The 22,748-nt window shown below is 46.4% G+C and overlaps 1 protein-coding gene across 5 annotated transcripts in view; it reads right to left on the bottom strand.

The window, feature by feature from the left end:
* The window catches only part of LOC147437790 (uncharacterized), a 78,548-nt gene that overhangs the window by 12,051 nt on the left and 43,749 nt on the right, over positions 1 to 22,748 (bottom strand). For 3 of the 5 annotated variants that reach the window (XM_086487252.1, XM_086487251.1, XM_086487253.1), the window contains exon 10: positions 17,908 to 18,062. The exons of 1 other annotated variant lie outside the window; for it this stretch is intronic. In XM_086487252.1, the coding sequence (XP_086343378.1) occupies positions 17,908 to 18,062 (155 nt within the window). Of the gene's footprint in view, positions 1 to 17,671; positions 17,812 to 17,907; positions 18,063 to 22,748 lie in introns of all 5 variants that reach the window. One more of the 5 variants, XR_015184905.1, reaches the window with a different exon arrangement.

Below are 22,748 nucleotides of genomic sequence, written 5' to 3'. Positions count from 1 at the left end.
GAATGCAGCTCAAACAGTCCTGTAGGTCACGCTCCATACAAAACACGCGTCTTCGCAGGTCTGCAGTGGTCTGTCTACAAGCCTCAGAGGACGCAATGATGCATGTAAGCAAATGGGACCCTGGATCTGAAGAAGCAGTGCATGTCCAAACATCTTGAATCAACTAAGACAATGAAGCATCCTCTAACACCAAGTCAGGTATGCGCGATCCACGTCTAGGCATAGTGGAAATTGCAAAACTCAAGTGCAAAGAAACTAGGGCATGATCACAGAGCACTGTGCCATGCCAAATCATAATTGTACCACCATGGGATGCTGACCATGTGCCCACATTGAATCTGTCCAGTCTCTCCAACAAACGACCTGATTGCCGTCTAAAACCCCACGAAAACTACAATGACTGTGGAGCGTGAGCCACAAATAAAATATGCCAAGCGTCTGTGCCAAAAAACTGCGAAAAGGAATCTGTCCCAAGCATCTCTCTCACATGGTGCTACATATGGTAAGGATGGGGGCTGAATCGCGTGCCAATAATCAATGGTCTCTACATTGTTGAAATCACCGCCGACAACCCACGAAACCATAGGGGCAATGCAAGTACAATCTATTGCCAGAACTCTATCCTAGGCTGAAGTGGGGGCATAGATGCACATTACACCAACCAGGGTATAATCAATCTCTAGAGTAACCCTCATCATTCTACCGTGTACTAAAGTACCATCGTCACGAACACAATGGCGCCAACGAGGTCCCACAGAAATGCATACATCAGTGCTAGAGTAAGGCTGTCCTATCGCAGTTTCCCAAAATGTACGAGAATCCCCAAGCAACAACTTGCTGCATTTGCAATAACAATCCATACATAACTTGTGCTCCTGCACAAGAAGGATATCCACATCTAGATCTACATGAGAGCGCAAATCTCTACAAAGCAAATTCTGTATGGAACCACTGATGCTAGTGTGATACAAGCCAATGACATTCCAAGTGACAATATGTAAATCCATCTGTCAACCAATGATGAATCTGAAACCTCAGAAGCATACATCAATCCTGTCATCGGCTACAAGACTGAAGATCAATTGCCATGCTCTCTTGATCCTTGGCCGAAGCTGTGGAACAAAGAGCTAAAGGAAGCGCATCCTCGTCATGGGGAAGTGGTCGGAGGAGGTCCTGGAGCAAAGGAGCGAGCAGCTGTAAGGAACCAAAGTAGTCAGATGAGCATGCTAGAAGATACTCGCATGGTGGGAGGGATTAATGTAGTATGGTCCACGGACAAAACGAGCGGTGAACAGTAGCAGTCCTTTATATGGAGCCATTGTATCGCTCCTATGCTCTGTGTCAGTCTATTTGTAGCAATGCATGATGGAATGCAACAGCTTGCACAAGTCTGGATAGTCTGTAAGGTGTGGCGAAGAAAACAATCCATAACTAAACCTCTGTTCATGTCTCTTTGCCAGTAAAAGGTAGGGAAAAGGAGAACATGGGACTTTGCCTACTACCTAGAAGAGAGTGTGCCTTCTATCCACGTCATCCAATGTACAGTCGAACCAATAAAAAACTAGTGTTTTCATTGTTGTACCTAGCTCTAGAAAACTGCCAAGTTGGAGGTACAGAAGCAAGGATCTAGGAGCATGAGGGGGTGGTGGGGTGCACAGGAGAGGTAGAGAGGATGGAGTGCCATGGGTAGACGTGGTTGGGTGGGGTTGTGTGACAGAGGGTGATAGTGTTGTAGTGTCAGAGGGTGGGAGCGGAAGGAAAGAAGAGGCTAGTGAAGATGGTAGAGGTGGGAAATTTGTCTCCATTAGAGTAACAAGGAACGGGGGGAACAAGGCCCTCCCGTTCCCGGAATGTGTTCCCAAGCCCGGCACCTCCTTGAAACGAAAACGAAAACGGGAACAGAACATCGTTCCCTTCCTACGCATAACCGGAACGGCAGTCAGAATGGGGCCCAGAACAACCAAAACGGCAAGCAGAACGCGGAATAGTAGCATCCGGAACACCAAAGCTTGAAAATATGGTTGTTTGGGACAGGTCTTTTGAACTTTTGGGGGGTTTTCTTACCATCCTCTCCTATATAAAGAAGGGCTTTAAACCCTCTCTCTCTCAATCTCTCTACCTCACCCTCTCCCTCAAGGCCCTCTCTCCCTCTCCCTTTCCCACAAGGCTTCAAAGTTCAAGCCTCAAGCTCTGTCGCTCTCAACCTCACCCTCTTCCTCGGGCCTCAAGGATCCAAACCTTCATTGTCAAGCCTCCAGGCTCAAGCTCCAACTGGCATCCCTCCCTCGTGTAAGCCTTAAGCATTATTGAAAAGCATGTCTAAATAAGATTCTACTTGGACTGATCGGTGTTGTAACAAACTGCTGACGTGTCGAAACCCTAATTTTGTTGAAACCCTAACCCTAAAATCAAAAACCCTAATTCTGCCCAAAACCCTAATTTTGCTAAAACCCTAACCCTAAAATCAAAAACCCTAATTCTGCCCGAAACACTAACCCTAAACTCAAAAACCCTAACCCTGATTTTCTGATGTGGCAGGCTAACACGTGGCCTGCTGTACGGACACCAGCACGATTTACGAAAAGCTAGTAGCTTTTGGCATTGCTTTTTGGACCAGGAGCTTTTGAGTTTTGAAGGCTTTTCACTGTAATTTCTTTTTAGGCCAAGGGCCTTTTTATATGAGGTTAGGGCTCATTCTCTGGCATGCTTCCTGGAGAAGGTGCAAAGTCTGTGTTGGGGTTATGGCCTATGTGCCTTGACCGGTCGCTCAGGCCATGGGCGCCCGCCCACTGTTACCATATACTTATAGTGAGTATATTGTATAGGGGGAGCTGCCACTTCACAGTCTCCCCACCCACATCGTGTGTGTGTCTCCTTCTCTCTCTCACTCTCCGTCTGTGGTGCTCCCCGATCCCCTTCAATTGGTATCAGAGCGTAGGTGTGGAGGGAGCGCGTGTGTGCACAGTCACGACGACAGCGGAGAGCTAGTTTCATTCCCGAAATCGCTTCCGCGCGCGCGCGCACTTTCAAGAGTGCAAACAGGGTTTCGACTTCGGCATCGGCAAATTCAGCTTTCCGAGAGCGTTTCCACCAGGCGTCCTGACGTTTTACCCCCCTTTCGAAGCCATTCGAGCCATCAGAAACCTCATTCGAGCTACGGTTGAGGAGCTGCATTTTTCAGCCCTCTTTTGGTAGTTTATGCTGCGTTTTTGGGTCGAAACGGAGGTTTTTGGCATAGCTTTCACACCCGGACTCGGATACATGTGATCCAGGAGTCTACCTTGGGGTTTTGGCACGCTCCAGACGCGCTCCTCATATCAGAATTTTAAAATTCTGAACGCTGCTACAGCAGCAGTGGTTTATTGTGTGTCGAGGATTCCACACATGGTTTGCTCTCAAATGTGAGAGTGATATTTGCTGCAAGTTTCCTCACAGGTGGGAGGATACAATGTATGTCTTATGTGGTTTGATGCTCAGGGAGACTAATGTGATTGCATTTTGAGCTCAGCAATGTATGCCTCGAGCATGTTTTTGGCAGTCACAGGTAGAGCACATATTTGTGTACTAGATTTGCATGTGTTTGCAATGATGTATGCAAAGTGTGGAGATTGGTGCATGCATTTGGAGTGCGGTTTGATGCGCTTTGGTTGCTCATGGTTTTGAGCGTGTAGTCAGTTTGGTTACTGATTTTGTGGCCATTTTATTGACAAAACTCTGGCAAAATTTTCCCAGGAGTTTTATGCGTATCATTTATGCGATCTAGGTAGAGATTGCGGGTTGCACTCAGCATTTGCGTGCGGTGTTCTCTGCAGGTGGGAGATTTGTGCGTGTGTATGCATCGATACCGCACAGTGTGGGTTTGGTGATTAGCTCACAGATTGCAGTGTGATACTAGAGCATGCGAGGCTTGTATTGACATTGCGGGAGCTCTATTTTAGAGTGTGTCTCACAGGCTTTACATTGTGTTTCTGGCCATATTTGTAGACAGTTTCCAGGTGTTGTTGGTGAGGTGGTTTTGCTTTCTAATTTGCTACATTGTGCTCATGGCAGAGACAGGTGATCGCTCAGATTATGATCTCTCCGAAATGTGCATGTTTGATAGGTCAGACTTTGCAGCATGGAGAGAGTGTATGCTTGATGCATTGACACAGCGAGGGTTGCATCGACCATTGAGTGGTGATGCAGGTAGACCTTCAAACATGTCTGACGATCAGTGGCAGGAGCTAGAGGAGATGGCACTATCTACACTCTCTTTGCACCTTGCGGAATCTGTATATGCTCTTGTTATGTATGAGACTACTTCGAGAGCACTTTGGCGCAGATTACATGATATGTATGATAGATCTGAGTCATCACGGACTCGTGTGAGACATGTACATTCACGAGCACGCCGACAGGTGACATGTTGGTATTGTGGTCATTCTGGACACGTTAGACGGCGCTGTTTTCGTCATATGCGACATCGTAGGAGACATGGCAGTCTCAGAGATGTATGTAGTGATGCCATGGACTCAGTTGCTTTGACAGTTGAGGCAGATGTAGTGTCGGAGTATACTAGTGACGGGGATGTCACTTTTACCTCGAGCTATGCACGAGATGCTATACATGTGGATAGTGCACTCCCTTCGCAGTGGTTGCTAGATGCAGATGCTATCTTTCATGTCACGCCGCATCGTGAATGGTTTTGTAGCTATTCTAGCGGGATGCTTGGCAGTGTACGTTTGACCGATGGATCGGTGCATGCGATAGCAGGTGCAGGAGATGTGAGACTGTCATTACCGAGTGGTGCATCTTACTTGTTACGACATGTGCGCTATGTACCAGATTTGACAGTGAGTTTGATCTCGATTGGTCAGCTTAGAGATTGTGGATGTCAGATTTCGCTACGAGAGCGAGATTGTGATGCATTTGGGTTCGCTAGTGATTGCGAGAGGTGCCAGGAGTGGTACAGGTTACCCATTGCATGTGGATCACGGGAGAGACGGTGTTGTCTCTGTGATCATGCAGCCAGGTAGAGAGCGAGAGAGCAGGCGAGTCTCTTTTGCTTGTGGGTTGCAGGATGCTTTGCATGGAGTGCAGAGCAGTGACCTTGTTGTGCAGGTTGCGTCTACGGTTGCACAGGTAGAGCGGGACAGCTCTAGTGAGTCACAGCAGGATGAGTCATCAGAGGTGATGACAGAGATGACTCACATGGATGCTGAGATATCGGCTATTGTGGAGTCATTTCTTGATATGCTTATGCCAGATCTTGATGCAGATTCAGGACAGATGGATACTCTTGGTACACATGTGATATGTGGTGGGCACGAGGAGTCACTCCAGAGCTCGGAGTCAGAGTGCCATGGTCTCTATGATAGGGGACAGGATTGCCATGAGTTGAGTTCTGAGTTGGAGGTGGCAGAGATTGCCAGGGTTGCATCAACGTTTGGTGTCCTCATGTACGAGATGCTGATCTCAAGGTCCGACATAGCAGCTGAAGTGGGAGCATTTGCAACAGGGTTGATTAGTTGTTCGATGACTGCTCTCGGCATAGAGCATAGGGGAGGTTTGCAGGGATTGGACCGATACTTGCAGGAGTGCATGAGCTCTTATAGACTCTTTGCAGCTTGGAGCTAGCTCTGTGTGGCTTCCGCAGTGGGATGTTTGTCTATCAGTAGAGCCGGATGCACTAGCTCATCGAGAGTCAGTGGGCATAGGTTGAGAGAATATCTCACCTTCTATTAGTTGTACACTAGTCGATCTTGCTTAAAGGCACATTGGCCTTTAAGTGGGAGGTTGTTGGGGTTAAGGCCTATGTGCCTTGACCGGTCGCCCAGGTCATGGGCGCCCGCCCACTGTTACCCTATACTTATAGTGAGTATATTGTATAGGGGGAGCTGCCACTTCACAGTCTCCCCACCCACATCGTGTGTGTCTCCTTCTCTCTCTCACTCTCTGTCTGTGGTGCTCCCCGATCCCCTTCAGTCTGGAGTACCAGCTTGTACTATGTTGATGCAATATAAAGAAATACCGAAAGGGGCGCCAAGGTTTGGGGCCAATACTCTCTGGCGTGGAATTCCGCCACTCCGTGTCGCGTGTCGTCTCTCTCTTTCAATTCAGTTGTTATTGAAGTGCTAAAAGTCTGTTCAGACTGTTCTTTTCTATTGGCACGTGGTGCCCTCCTTGTGACAGTAGTATCAGAGCATCAGGCGTGTGCTTTTTTAAAAGCATACCGGTCCTACAAAAGAGCAAACAGAGCTATTGGAATTTTATGAGGCATCTTCGCCCTCAAATCCGGACTTAATAGCCACTCCCACCCTTACTTCATCGCGCATCGGGCACGCTCCTGTCTTCACCGCTCATGTCTTACTGGGCATAAGCCATTAAGATCACTTGCAAAGAAAGATCCGATATTTGTTTCGAGTCACTGTTTTTCTCAAAAGCAGTGCCATGCAGATGTTGATGTCAATAGCTACCAAGCTGCACACTCCAAGTACTTGGCAAGCTTTCAAGAAATTTTTCTTTCTTCCGAAGTTATATGGTTTCTGACACCTTCCTTCGAAGTGCAACTTCTGGTAGAGTGGGGTATCCTGAAATGCTTGCCATGGAAACCCTAGCAGATTATATCTTGAAATTGCTCGACGTCTCTCAATAGATGTCTCTTCACGAGCAGATGACCTTGAAGGTTTAGTGCAATTGCTATCTTGGGACTACCATCGCCGCCAAAGCAACATTGTTTGTCCAAGAGCTGACGGACCATGCTGCGCTCGGCTACGACCTCATGGAAGGAATCTAACCCTAATTTTTGGTGCAGGTTTCAAGATGGAAAGTTAGTCGACTTTCCGAGCTCGAATGATGTCGAGATTGCTTTTTAAGTTTGAGTTACGTTTGATCTTGTTTGGTGGTCCTGTTTGGAATTTGTTTGAAATGGATAGTATCTGTTTTGAATTTGTTTTGGTGCTGATTTGAATTGTTTGACTCTGGTTTGATACTGGCTTCAATGATTGGTGATTTTACTCTCGGGTGGAGAAGTGAGAAATATTGTTTTGGTATTGTTTGAACCTACGAACGACGCACGCCGATGCCTGGGGAGCATTTTGTTGTATGTTTAAAAACCTCCGAACGACGCAGGCCGATGCCTGGGGAGCGTTTGGTTGTATGCTTGTAAAATAATTGTTGTTGTGACTCCCGGCCCGGACTTGGATGGTTATGCGGGAGGAGTATTAAGAAGTCTAAGCAGTGGTTACTCTCAGCACCTCCAAACGACACAGGCTACGGTCTGGGGGGCGTTTGGTTGTAAAAGCCCTATATATCTCCCGGCTCGGACCTTTTTAGGTTATGTGGGAGGAGTGATGAGGGAGTCGTTGAATATCTCCCGGCCCGGACCTTGTTAGGTTATGCAGGAGGAGTATTTATCGGCGGCTTTATGTTTCTATGTCTTGTAACATGCATATGTAAGCATTTGTGTTGCATTGTGATGTGCCAACCACTGAATATTCCTAATTGGATGAGATTGCCTGGGTATGTAATTTTAGTGCATCAAGACACCCGTGGAAGATCAGTACGGTCTGGGCGTCATGGCTAATTTTACTACGCCGGAATATCAAGAGTTCCGATCTGGACGAAAGGAGAAGCTACCTCCTTGATCAAAAGAGCAGAAAGGAGAAGCTAATTCCTTAATAAAAAGAGCAAATTGATTGTCCCTCGGAATGACCCTTGGAAATTTTTGAGCTAACTTGAGTTGTTTGCAGATATGCTGTAATCGCGGACGATTACTCTCTTTCAAGAAGGGGAGATGTAACAAACTTCTGACGTGTCGAAACCCTAATTCTGTTGAAACCCTAACCCTGAAATCAGAAACCCTAAATTCTGCCCAAAACCCTAATTCTACTGAAACCCTAACCCTAAAATCAAAAACCCTAATTCTACCCGAAACCCTAACCCTTAAATCAGAAACCCTAACCCTCATTTGCTGGCATGGCGGGCTGACACGTGGCCTGCTGTACGGAAACCAGCGCGATTTACGAAAAGCTTGCAGCTTTTGGCATTGCTTTTTGAACCAGGAGCTTTTGAGTTTTGAAGGCTTTTCACTGTAATTGCTTTTTAGGCCAAGGGCCTTCAAATATGAGGTTAGGGCTCATTCTCTGGCATGCTTCCTTGAGAAGGTGCAAAGTCTGAAGTACCGGCTTGTACTATGTTGATGCAATATAAAGAAACACCGAAAGCGGCGCCAAGGTTTGGGGCCAATACTCTCTGGGGTGGACTTCTGCCACTCCGTGTCACGTGTCGTCTCTCTTTCAATTCAGTTGTTATTGAAGTGCTAAGAGTCTGTTCAGTCTGTTCTTTTCTATTGGCACGTGGTGCCCGCCTTGTGACAGGTGTGTAGCTCTCTACTAATGTATAGGTTGAATCCAGCGTAATCTAAGCATATTGTAGGTTTATCGTTCTAGCCACTGTTCCTGTTCCACCAGCATGAGGGCCACCTGTTTTAGAAACGTCTTAAAGCCTCGCCCCCCGTTCCCATTCCGTGTAACTTTGGTCTCCATAGCTAAATGCGAGGAATCTTTGGGTGGATGCCACGAAGAAGAGGGTATGTTCGATAACGGCAGAAGAGGCTGAGTAGCTCAGACCTGTGAAACTATCAGGGAGACAGGTTGTCGAGGTGGTGGTGGTGGTGCTGGAGGCGGCGCCTACCGAAAAGTATGGCGACGACGAGCCTTCTGCCAACCACTTGTTGCACCTTGAGATGGGGGATGTTGTGGCTCAGAGCGACGCAGAGGATGGGAAGGGCAGTCTCTCACCATGTGCCCAAACTAATGGCATCTAAGACACTGATCCAGAGCGACCGATAACCACCAACCTCTGGAGATAGACCTGGTTTGTGGTGGGATCGCGAATTCGTACTATATCCGTGAAATGGGTGTCCCCAGGTGCATAGACCTGTATCCGTGGTATGCCGATCTTTGTAGCTAGTGAACTTGGTATAACCTGGCCCCACCTAGCTGCTATACCAGTAACACAACCTAAAAGATAGACCGAAAGCGATGGGAAGGAGAGAGTGATTGGAAAACGAGGGATCCTTTGTTGGCGATCAAACACCTCAACTAAAGTCTCGTATCCAGCACTCTTAAACCAACAGTCAGATTCCTACAGCAGCAATAGGAGAGCGATTGTAGAGAGACTCGGCATAGTGATTGTCTGAAAGCTACACCTAAAGCTGCCACGGCTCCAAGATGTTGCCGTCACAGCCACTGAATGCCAGTGGACGTGAGTTCCAGAAGGGGAATTGGTTTCGGGCAAGTTTTGGGGCTGTTATGCTGCCGAAATTTTCCCAAAGCAGCTGGTATCTTGCTAGATACATGTAAAGAATATCCAGGACTCTACTTTGTAATCTACCCTCTTAAAGAATAAAGAAATACCGTAAGGGGCACCAATTTTGGGGCCTACAGGTCGTCGGCGTCTGCTCGGAGCATTCTAGCTTCCGAGCCGTGTGTGTGCATAAGTGTTAATTCCCGTCGCAGGTTACCTTTCTAAAGTGCTCTCTGTGTGTGTCTAAAGTAAAGAATTTCGGGTGAAAGCCAAAGCCTACCGCCCCACGGACCGGTTTCAAGGTTCTGTTGCCGGGACATCAATCACTTTTTCCTCAAAGAGTGAGCCTCGGTTGTTTTGGGTAAAGACAGAGTACAGGAACGCGGGATTACACTATGGCCGACAAAGCGAAGGGCATTATGGAAGAGGTTCCTCTTCGAAGGACAGACGGGAAATTCCTATGGTGTTCGAGATTGGCGAGAGCTCATGGCCACGCCAGTTTGTACCTCCTGTTGAGGTGAATGTCCCTCCGGTACAGGGCTTTATGACTAGGCAACTCGAGGATGATGCGTTCAAGACTTCCGACTCAGTTAGTTACCGCGGTGAATGTGTTTTCCCATCTGGTACCACCAGTGCTACAGCAAAATACGGAGTTCTTGCGAGCGCCACCAGTGCTACAGCAAAATATGCAACCTACACCGCAAACAAAGCTTGTTGAGGCTCAAGCCCAAGTACTTCATGCCTCTCAGCAGGATAGGGAACACTCGCATGCTGCGGAGTCAGGGGCTCCAAAACAGGTTCCTCCCGTCCTTGAACAGGTGGTTAGGATAGGACACCTATTCCACAGGTTATGCCAGTTCACCCCGCCACCTTTTAGAGCCCGCATGCTATCTTGAATGGACAGGGAGCTGGTTACGAGGCAATGCATCCAATTTTTCCACCACCCACAGTACATCCTAGGTATTTCGGGCGTGGATTTGTGTTCCAAAGTATGGCTGGTTCTGCGCCTGGAAGTCAGCCGTACATGCCAGGAACAGTGTTTGGGGCACTGGAAAAGCCGAAAGCTTACAAAGAAGGTGGTGCAACTGTAAAGTTTAGCACTTTCAGCGACTTCGAGGATAAGGCAAAGGCTCTCACTTTCCTCCAGCAGTTTGATACAGCTTATGCAGGAGGGAATTTTACAGAGGCCTCTAAGGTCAGGAAAGCTGCCACTTTCTTGAAAGACCACTTACATGGTGGACGACATTGTTAATGCAAGGACAGGCACCCGCCACTTGGGTCTACTTCAAGCAAATGTTTGCATCTGCTTGGCTGTCAAATGAATTTGAAGCAGACGTCATGACAGATTGGCACCAGCTTACTTCGGCTACATGCAAGAGCCTGCTGGAGTACAATCGAAGGTTTTGTAAAGCGTTACTCTCAATGACCTCCTACAGATTTGTGCCACTGACAGAGTAGATAGAGAAGTATTGTTGTGGGCTGCCTAAAGGGCTTTGGGACTACTGTACCAAGAACAGAGTGGCTACCCTCACCCAACTCATGGAAGTTGCTAACACTGGTCTTGCCTTGTTGAAAGGAGAGGACAGTGGGTTTTCGAGCAACAAGAAAGGAGGGCAGCAAAAGAAAAATTCAGCGAAGAAGCCCTTTGTGAAAACGGCTCCTAAAGCGTCACAGGGGTCAGAAAAAGCCACCAAAGATAAGGATTCAGCCGGGAAGGATTCAACCGGGACTTCTGGAGCGCAGGCAAAGAAACAAAAAAGGAAGCCTTTGTGTGCAAGTCGCTCGAGGAAAAGAAGGTCCTAATGGTTGAAAACAAATGCTTTATATGCGAGCAGCCTGGTCACTTTGCTACCAATTGTCCACAAAGGAAAAGACCAGCTGACTCAGATGATAAAGAAGAGCAGAAAGGCAAGAAACCTAAACCCACGGCAGGTCTGGTGCTAGATATGGTGGGTGACAGGCCCAGTACAGATGCCAGTGAGTTATGCAGAGCTTGGGATAAAGTTGAAGATCAGATGGCACTCATCTTCTTTGATCCAGGTGCCAAAGCAAACTTTATCTCACCAAAGCTAGCTATGAAGCTGGGCATCAGAGCTGAAGAGATAGGGTACACAGCAGAGGCAAGGTTGGCATGTCCTCGCTACTCAGAGTGTGTTACTCCCATTATTGGAAAGTTGTGTCTGCATATTCAATCATATGTAGACACAGAAGAATTGTATATCATGCCATTGGAAGGGTGCAATGCGCTACTTGGAGTTCCGGGGGTGTTCAGAGTAAATGGCGTACTGGATGCCTTCGGCAAGACGATCACCCTTCATCATAGGGGCAAAACTCATGTTTTGGATGTAAAGCTCAAAGAGGAGTCTATCCCTATTATATCTGCTTCGGCTATCACTTCTGTAATAAAGAATCGTCTTTCTGTGTACTTGATTTTTGCACGCGATGTCTCAGATAATTGTCAGTCAAAGTTATCTGTGTTAGATAAAGAAAGGTCAACATTCTTGCAAAAGTTTAGTGACTGTTTTTCTGATTCATTACCGTCACAATTGCCGCCAGAGAGATCTGAGGACCATCGGATAGATTTGGTGCCAGGGTGTAGCCCACCAAATAGACCTCCTATTCCTAGAATTGATGATATTCTCGATCGTTTAGAGGGTGCTGCAATTTTCAGAAGGATAGACCTTAAGAGTGGGTACCATCAGATTCGTATAAGGCCAAAGGATGCGCACTAGACTGCGTTTAGAACGACATGTTGGTCTTTATGAGTTTCTAGTGATGCCGTTTGGGCTAACAAATGCTCCTTCCACGTTCAACAGAATGATGGACCGGATTTTCCGCTCGCATCAACAGTTTGTTGGGACGTTCTTCGATGACATGATAGTCTATTCGAAGAATGAAGAGGAGCATGGGCCTCACTTGACCATTGTGTTCGAAGAGCTGCACAGTCACAGGCTACTTGTTAATCCTAAGAAGAGTGAATTCTTCTTGAAAGAGATCCACTTTCTTGGCCACATAGTCTCAAAGGATGGTGTCATAATGGATCCCGCAAAGGTCGAAGCTATTAGGACATGGCCAGACTTGAAGACTGTGCACGATGTCAGAAGCTTCTTGGGATTGTGTTCCTACTACAGAAGGTTTATTAGGAATTTTGCAGCGATAACATCACCTCTTCACGATTTTCAAAAGAAAGAGGTCACTTTCAGATGGACCCAAAAAGAGATTTCAACTTTTAGTCTCTTAAAGGAAAAGTTGACTTCAAATCCAGTAATTGTTTTGCCAGATCTCAAGAAGTCATTTGTGGTCCAGTGTGACGCATGTGGCAGTAGCATCGGAGCAGTGCTAATGCAAGATGGACACGTCGTAGCTTATGAAAGCACAATTTTGCAAGGGCCAGAGAGAGGACTATGCAAGCCTATGAGAAAGAGCTCTTGGCCGTGATTCATGCGCTTTCTAGCTGAAGCACTACCTCTTAGGTGCTGATTTTGTTGTCCAAACAGACCATCAAACCTTGCGATACTTTTTGACACAGTCAAAGTTATCCGAAAAGCATATGCGATGGGCAAACATTCTTTCTATGTTCCACTTCCAGATTATGCATGTGGAAGGCAAGAAGAATGTTGTGGCTGATGCGTTATCAAGGAAGCCACAAATTTCAGTTGGCTTGGAGAGCCAGCAAAGACCCAAGCAAAAAGAGGCCCCTTATCCATCGGAGGAGGCACGCACCCTTTTCATCCGCAAGAGGGTCATCCTACGAGGTCTCACAGGGCCACGCATCTACCTTGATGATGACCTCACAAGGATACAAGTAGAACATATAAGAGCATGGATGCCTCGAGTACAATAAGCGCGCAAAGAGGGAAAACGGGCTTCCTACCGTGATGGTCGAGTCATCATTGATGGCAAGGCTGTAGCATAGGGACTCGCGGCCTATGAGACACTATATGAGGAGATACATATGGCAGTTTGGAACTGCAATGGCTCTCTATGGACACACCCAGGGAGACTGGAGGAGGTGATGCATGACCGAGACCTCGTTCTGCTCACAGAGACACATGAGAGTCCATAGAGAGGCCTACCCCAAGTGCAGGACTATCAATGGGAGTCTATACACAGGAAATGCACACAGCACAACACCTCTCAAGGATCTAGTGGAGTAGCAATCCTCTATCACCGCTCACTCCATAGGAGGATACAAATAGAAGCCCGTGGTCCAGAGGCACGATACATGTGGGTACGGATTGAGCTATCTGAGGAGCTCACCCTCTACATTGCCATTTGCTACTTTGCACCCAACCGCTCCAGATTCGCACAAACATGAGGAGGAGAGACAAGGGACACTTATACACATGGAGGGGAGGAGGAGGATGATACACACTCACCATATGCATGTCTCAGGGAGGAGATCACGGAGTACTCCAAACTAGGGAAAGTCTTCCTCATGGGGGACTTCAACGCCAGGACACAAAGTAGACAGTGTGACATTTATGACTTTGACGACCCAGAGATTCTCTCCACCATGGAGAACACAAAGGCAGAGAGGATCTCCAGAGATACCACCACGCCCACACCATATGGGAGGCACCTACTCCGCCTAGGATCACAACACCGTCTCGTTATTTATAACGGCATGGCGCAATGGCCATCATCCAGAGGCCTGACATGCATACCACTATCATTATCCGGCGGGGGTAGTACAATGGATTACATCATCGGCTTCAAAGAGGCAGCCCACTTGCTCGCATCCTTCACCATCCCACCATTACCTATTGGGGCTGATCACACATATCTTGCTCTCTCTTTCACTGGCTCACCCATCTCACACACACCACCTACATCCACACCACACACTACTATACATTTCACACATGAGCTAGCCAGACTTTAATCATCACATGTATATGAGGGGATATACACTCTCAATCCGAACACACCACTATCCACACTCACCAGTCAACTCTCCGCAGTTTTACACACTTCAGCCTAAAGCTTCCTCCCACACACTACCCACACTGGCCGCCCGACCCCCACCCTCTGGGCGATGCCCCAGAATCGATGGTATGACAAGGAGTGCAGAGATCTATAAAGACAGCTACGGGCTCGACGAGCCTTGGAGGAGATCACCAAGAGCGAGGTCAGGCGACACATGAAGGCCATCACACACCGTAAACGGCGAGCCTTCGAGGAGGCACAGGAGCTTGAGCTTTACCACCTACTCATGAGCACAGATTGCACCACAGCATGGAGGATTCTCAGGAAGCCATGCCCCACCACCCCCCCGGAGGACCCTCATATTTGGCATGACTATGTCGAGCGCTTATACAAGATACCTTGGCCGCCACTAATACCAGAGCCATCCGATCCTCGACCTTCTTCACAACTAGTATGGTGAAGAGGGCTATTCGACGGCTACAGCATGGCCGCTCAGTAAATCATACCGGACTACAGAGTGAGCACCTAATCTACGCAGCAGACACTCTCTCCGCCCTGCTAGTACGTCTCTTCAACCGCGCATTGGTTGAGGGGCTACCAAAGGAGTGGACTATGCACACTATTGTGCCTATCCACAAGTCTGGTGAAACCCTGGATCCAAGGAACTACAAGACTATCATGATTGGTCACACATTGGCCAAATTGTATGGGGCAGTGCTTGAGGAAGAGCTTAGCACATATGCAGAGACATCAGGGCTACGCGCACCCAAGACATGCAGGCTTTAAACGCACCTTCGACTATCGACCACATCTTCATGCTTCGCTCTCTGATAGACGGAGAGAAAGCACGAAAGAGGAGACTCTATTGCTGCTTTGTGGATTTCCGCAAGGCCTTTGACACTATCCCCAGAGAGAGAGTCTTTCAGCGCCTTCAGGAGTTACAGATACCATCTGAGATGATATGGGCCATTCATTCTTTGTATGCACAGGTCATAGGTAGAGTGCGATGCTCAGGTGAACTATCGGATCCCATTGCTAGCACCATTTGTGTGAAGCAAGGATGCCCTCTCTCCCCGACTCTATTTGGTCTCTACATCAACGAGATATCAAACTATATCCTACAAGCAAGCAAAGCCGGATAAACTTAGCAGGTATGCCAATCCATATCATGCTCTATGCTGATGATATCATTCTAGTTTCAGAGACACAGAAGGCACTACAGAGCCACCTACCAGCCTTGGATGATTTCTCCACACATAGAGGACTCACATTGAACCTTGGCAAGACCAAGTTCATGATTTTCCATACCTCCAAGACAATTCGGAGTAGAGCAGTGCTCCGCACAGGCGGACAGGTCGAGGTGGTTGATCCATATGTATACTTGGGGGTGACTTTTACTGGCACCACTAGCAGATTTTCCATGGCCCAGGCAGCCAGAGACCGGCTTACACGAGGATATGCAGCACTAGCCACCTTAGAGCGAAGATGCCATCAGGCCCACTTCTAGGAGCCCCGCACCAAGGGGCGGCTTTTTGACACTAGTCACACCTGCCATGGTGTATGCTGCCGCAGTATGGGCACCAGGGCTATCAACATCTCTATGGACACAGATAGAGCACCCACAGATCATCATGATCTCTCGTTGGCTCCACAGCAACCCCTCAGTACCACATGACATTATCACAGCAAAGCTAGCCGCACCACCGATGCTAGTAGAGACCCTCTTTCAGACAATTCGCTTCATCCAGCGTATGCGAGAGCTCCCACCAGACAAACGCACCCGTAGAGCTTTCGAGGCATCGATACAGCTGCATCAGGAGGGAGACACGAGAGCATGGTAGTCACAGGTCGTAGAGTGGTTTACATCCCATGGCTTGGACATCACGGACTTTCCTTCTTTCCAGTATGATCCCGATTCTCCCCACATACGCCTCTCACACCAAGAGAGGAATAGAGTTCTCAGACAAGATCTCTGTACATTCGGGAGACATGGATCACACCAAAGAGAGCCTCTTCCCACGAAGAGGTAGTACTACAGAGACCACTTCCTGACCATTCTAGGAAATGGTTTCATCCAGAGACCGAGATACATGGATGTCTACATGCCACAGAGAGCATTGGTCGCCATTGGACAGCTCAGAGTATCATCACACCAACTAGAGATTGAGACAAGGAGAGCTACACATGTCCCTAGAGCAGAGAGGACATGCGGACTTTGCAAAGTAGAGATTGAGAGCGAGGAGCATTATGTATGCACATGTAGAGCATATGAGGAGATCACAGGCGAATACCCGACCTTGTTCGCAGATCAGCCCACTGTACATCAGATTTTTGAGCCCAGTGACCAACGACAGTTCGAACGCTTCGTCCTAGAGCACGACAGCACCAGAATCCCTCCTCCAGGCATCATCAGTTGTGAGAGACGAGTGCCATACACAGCTTGCAGACTTCTTCCAGAGGGCCAGAGTACCACCCATGATCATTCAACGAGGAGTGACTCTGCAGCAAGCTGAGGAGGTCCGAGCTAGCAGACGCCCACGAACCCATGGAGGTAGGGCACCTCAACTACACCAAAGAGAGATTCAGAAGATCCAGGAGCACTACTACAAATCTCTAGAGGAGAGACGCATCCGGGCTTTTGCAGATCCAGCCACCATCTTACGCGAATTGTTCACACGCTACCCGCCCATGCATTATGTCTTACACCCTTATTATGGGACTGAATGGAGCTAGAGATATGATAGCATTTTTTTCTCATGATTGTATTTACCCCAGTATATCGGTTTGCATCTTTTCCCCAGTTTTGGAGCTCCACCCCCCACCCTTGTATCACTTCCCTCCTCCACATGGGAGACGTCAAGTACGACTATGTACCAGCGCGGACATTGACGATACTCTTCAACAACCAATGCAGTACATCCTCGGACATTGTACTTCATTTCATTTTGTACCCAGACATAGTATTAGATCCACCAAGATTGTATCAGTTTGGTCTAATAGGTCATTTTGGCCTTTTGAAAACATTTAATATAACATCTCATTTCATTTCTCTCTCATATAGCTATATTCCTATGTACCATGAATCCCCACAGCAACGTTAGGCCTGTCACCACAAAACAATACAAATTGACGTATATAAGAAAAAAACTCTCCTCTAAGGTGGATAAAACAAGTGTAGTGACTGTTGTCACACAACACTGCCTGCGTGAAGCCTCGAAATGCAGAACTCCGCCCCCAAGACCTAAGAAAGTCAAAGCATTTCTCCTTTGCCGTCAAAGAACGAACAAAGCACAAGGAGGTGGAAGGCTCTATTGAGTGCTTTGGCTTACTGGGTGGTGCTACAGATACTTTTCAGACGCTAGGTCGGGGAAGAGAAGTGCACGATCTAAGAAAACCACCACGTTTTAAAATGACACAAAATAGCAATAAGTAGGCAGATAAAAGTAAAAGGAACCTGATTTGCAGTTAACCAAACTGAGATGGTAAACCAGGACAGCAGACCCCTGCCTACAAGCGAGCAGGTGGCCAACTCACAACCATGGGATGTACATGCTATGACAGGAGAGATTAAACTCGTAGCAAGGAGCCAGGGCACTGGGAAGGTGTTATCTATTAATATGGGTGTAAAGTAGACAAAACCAATTTTCCAACTATATAGCTGAATTTTTGAAAAAAAAAAAATACAAGCACCTGAGTTCCATCAGCTGTCCATCGAGCTCCATAGCCTTCCTTTACTCGGATCTCAAACACAAATAAATTTGGAGGCATATGGTGAATATTTAGCCAGCAAGCATGTTGTATAAGATAAGAGATGCTATTTAATGCAAGTTCATTTTTCTTCTCATCTGTGAAAAGGATTAAACAGAACACAATCAATACTGTTTCAACAAATCTAAAACACGCTTCGTTTTCCAGGCATCTTACTTTCTTACATCAATCCACACATTTTCAGCCAATGATGTATAAAAATAAATCTCGCCACAACAGTTCACTTGGCACAACTCTAACACAGCCTCCATTGGGTTACATCAACGTCCTTAATGCACAACTCATCTTTTCTCCTACTCTTGGCCCTTGTGTTCCATCTGATGGCACTTTCAAGAGGTCCACATGATTCTAAGTTGCAGTATTAGAGGCTCATACTTTCCATCTTGAAATCCTTTCATCATTGCTTTACTCAGGTAATGAACTTCTATCAGCTTGCCTTCTCAAACCCTTGTTGCCATTGTGTTCATATATTGAGTTGCTGAGGCAGAGACAAACCCCAAAGTTACTATCTCTGTCTTGCTCATTAAAACTCTTCAGTCAGTACCCTTCTCCCCTCTGTCAGCAGATCTTCCCATTTAAGTAAATCACTTTCTTTAAATGTTACTCTTCGATGTATTAATACTTCAGAAGCATAGTCAACTGAATTCAGCATGTGCTTCTAGGCTTCTAGGTGTGCTTTGTCTTCTCCCTAGGCATACAAAGTGGTGATAACATGTCGAATCCCACACAAAATATCCAATCACTAAACAGATTTTCATCAAAAAAGTTTTTTGTTAATTTTTCCCTCCATTAAATAATACGTTCTGAAAGCCTTGTAATGCCCATCTCTTGTGCATGTTTTCATCACACATTCATAAAGAAATGGTACTTTCAATAAGGAACAAAGATCCAAATCAATTGCATTATCAAAAGAGAAACATACTTTGAGTCAAAACCACGTTCTCATAATGATAGTGAAATATCCATAAACAAGCAGACAGACAGAACTGATTTGATAACTTGGCAACTGTGACAACAGCTTTGTCAACAAAATGAACCTTTCTATCAACAGCAATAGGCGAGTCCCATCCTTGTTAAAAAACAAGTTCTTGCCTTAAGCCTGCATAGCTTGTCCTTCAAGATTGCATTCACCAGTTTCTTTCCCGTGCTTCATGCCAATAAAGTAAAATTCCAAATCCTTACAAGTACTTCCCAGCAGACTAGACTATTACTGGGCATAACTCATCATTTGCTCCCCTTACTTTTAATTTTATCTCTCCTCTTTTGTTGGAGATGATATAGTGATATGCTTAACTCTTGAAAGTACGCTTACTGGTGATAATTAGTAGAGATGAAAGATGAATGATAAATCAAGAACATAAAGAAGTAGAAAAGGAGAGAAAAGTAAATAATTGGAGCAAATGAGAAATAAATATAGAATTACTTTATTGACGTGAAAGGCCCTCCCTTGCGTTTTGGCTTGGCTCTTGCCTAGCTCAGCGTAGGGATCATCAATACCTCCGTATCCAAGTACCTTCAGTACCCGCAATACCAAGCACCAAAGTACCCGTAGTATCCAATCCTTAGCCTCGCATTATCAAGCACCTCCCTTGACCTTCGAGACAATGATGTACAACGGCATCCGATTGTATGAATGAAACAAAAGAGCGTGCATAAGTGTATAGTACATGCAACATCTTTACAGCCGAGTCCAAGATTACATTCATTCTAACCCTAGCATAATATACATGTACAAGTATGCTCAACTATGGGAAGATACTAACCCCATCCGATCGAAACACTAGGGCTCAAGATGAAGTGCATAGGTGGAGAGAGCGCCCTCTCAAGAGTGCTGAAAATGGAATCTGGTAGTAAAGCTCCTCTTTGTGCACTTTATATCTTGCACTAATCACCTCTTAGTTCCTCGTAGTCCAACGCCAGAGACATTTAGGTCCTAACAGTGTGGCCTCCAACATGCTCTAGCAACCCTATCCCTTTCACTATACGCCCTATGGTGGCTAGTACCTATTACCTCTCTATCCATGCTTTGCACAATAGTGGACAGTGTTGGGCATTCTTGGGAAAGGGTTATGATTCATCTTTGTTTTGTATGTTTCATTTAACGAGACGGCACCACGTGCCAACAGAAAAGAACAGACTAAACAGACTTTAGACGCTTCAAAACAACTAAACTGAAAAAGAGAGACTTCCCACGAGATACGGAGTGGCGTAGTTCCACCCCACAGAGCACTGACCCCAAACTGTGGCACCCCTTTCAGTATTTCTTTATATTGCTTCAGTGATGTACAATTGTGGCAACATTGCTCTACATCTCCCGCAGGAAGGATGCCAAAGAGTGAACCCTCACCCTCAGTTCATATTACAAGGCCCTTGGCCATCCAAAAGCAGTTTACGTGAAAAGCTTCAAGTCCCAAAACCTAGCGCAAAAAGCAGCCAGCGCGATTCGTGAAAATCCGTGCAATTGCCACGTCATCATGTCAAGAAAAATTGTGGCCGTCGGTACAACCTGCCACATCATCATCTTTTATGCAAGGGTGTGTGTGTGTGTGTGTGTGTGTGTGTGTGTGTCATCTTTATGCTTAGGCCCCTTCGGCCAAGTTCCATAAGTTGTTATGGATTAGGATTTTAATCCTAATCCGTATTTAATAATTGGGGCCACTCGACAAGGATCTGTAAGTTGGTGAGGACTTAATCTTCTTCTGCTCCTCGGCCGAGATCTATAGGTTGGCTATGTTTAGGGCTAGGGAGTCCTAACCCTCTGGGCCTTCAGTGGATTGACACGTCAGCAGTTTGTGACATGCCCTTTCTTGAAAAAAGAGTAATCGTCCGCAATTATATCTACAAAACAACTCAAGTTAGATTAAAAAATATCCGAAGGTCATTTAGTTCTCTCATTCCATATTGAAGCTCTTCATATTTTGGCATAGCAAAATCAGCCATCACACCCAAATTGCATTGATCTATAATGGGTATCTTGATGCACTAAAGTTACATACCCAGGCAATCTCACCCAAGTAGGACAACACATTACGATGCAACACAAATGCTTACATATGCATGTTACAAGACACAGAATCATAAAGTCATCGATGAACACTCCCCCCACAAATCACATCCAGGTCCTGGCCATGAGCTATTCATTAACTCCCTCATCATCCCGCAAATAACCTAAAAAGGTCCGGGCCATGAGATATAAAGGCACTTTACAGCCAAACGCTCCCCAGACCGCAGCTTGTGTCGCTTGGAGATATTGGACGCCCATCCCGACGGCGTCTGGGCTAGATCCCCTCTCCCAAGAGCGAGACATAACACTCTCTCTCTCTCTCTCCAATGTGGGCCTTTGTCTTCCAATTTTTAGCTCGAGTTACTCTAAGTTCTTTCAATGTTGAATGCAAGCAAGACAGTTAAATAGATGTCAAGATCTAACCAAAAACCTCAAGCAAATGCTACCTCTTTTACTTCAATATTTGTCGACATACACCTTTACTTGGGAGTCTCACCATGCGGGCATGTTTGAAGTTGGAAAACAATTCGACACAATCATCACATCATCACATCTTTCCAAATAGAAGGATAAAAATACTCCAAAACAGCCGCCTCTCTCTCTCTCTCTCTCTCTCTCTCTCTCTCTCTCTCTCTCTCTCTCTCTCTCTCTCTCTCTCTCTCTCTCTCTCTCTCTCTCTCTCTGTGTGCACCTCTCTCTCTCTCTCGGCACCTTTCTCTCTCTATAGCTACACGTGCATTGTTCTCTGTGTCGCCAGAGCTACAAGGCACACTGCCGGATGAAGGAGGCTACAACACATGCTCTCTCCTGTGCAACTCTCTTCTTCTCGGTTGTGTGTGGGTGTGTGTGTGTGTGTGTGTGCGCTAATAAAAAGAGGAAAATGGTATAACCTTTCTATCACCAAAGTGTGGTAGATTGGTTATGCCATTTTCCTCTTGAATAACAGGTCTTGAGTTCAACTCTCCTCGTCGGCTAGATCTTTAAGGTCCCTTGGGATAGTTTCCTACGACGTTGAAACTCTCTTCTTCTTCTTCTTCTTCTTCTTCTTCTTCTTCTTTCTCTCTCTCTCTCTCTCTCTCTCTCTCTCTCTCTCTCTCTCTCTCTCTCTCTCTCTCTCTCTCTCTCTCTCTCTCTCTCTCTCTCTCTCTCTCTCTCTCTCTCTCTCTCTCTCTCTCTCTCTCTCTCTCAGTTCCAGCTAGTAGCACTTCTAGTTTCATTTTATATATTTTTTGTACCCAAGCATGGTATCAGATTCACCAGTTATTAATGGTTGGGTCCCATAGGTCATTTTGTCTTCTTGAATACGTTAATATATCAGTTCATTCCTCTCACGTGGCAATCAACTTCAAAATACGATGCTTTAACAGGAGTCTCTCTCTCTCTCTCTCTCTCTCTCTCTCTCTCTCTCTCTCTCTCTCTCTCTCTCTCTCTCTCAGCTAGTAGCACTAGAAATTTTTTTGCTCCCAAACATGGTATCAGATTCACCAATTCGTAATGGTTTGGTCTCATAGGTCATTTTGGCCTCTTGAATACGTTAATATATCATTTCATTTCTCTCCTGTGGCAATCAACTTTAAAATTTGAAGCATTGACAGGACTCTCTCTCTCTCTCTCTCTCTCTCTCTCTCTCTCTCTCTCTCTCTCTCTCTCTCTCTCTCTCTCTCTCTCTCTCTCTCTCTCAGCTAGTAGCACTAGAAATTTTTTTTCTCCCAAACATGGTATCAGATTCACCAATTCGTAATGGTTTGGTCTCATAGGT

Source organism: Adiantum capillus-veneris, chromosome 17, assembly GCF_014529385.1.
Source record: "Adiantum capillus-veneris isolate H3 chromosome 17, ASM1452938v2, whole genome shotgun sequence".
Taxonomy (NCBI): Eukaryota; Viridiplantae; Streptophyta; class Polypodiopsida; order Polypodiales; family Pteridaceae; genus Adiantum; species Adiantum capillus-veneris.
This window is presented reverse-complemented; position numbering and strand designations above follow the sequence as displayed.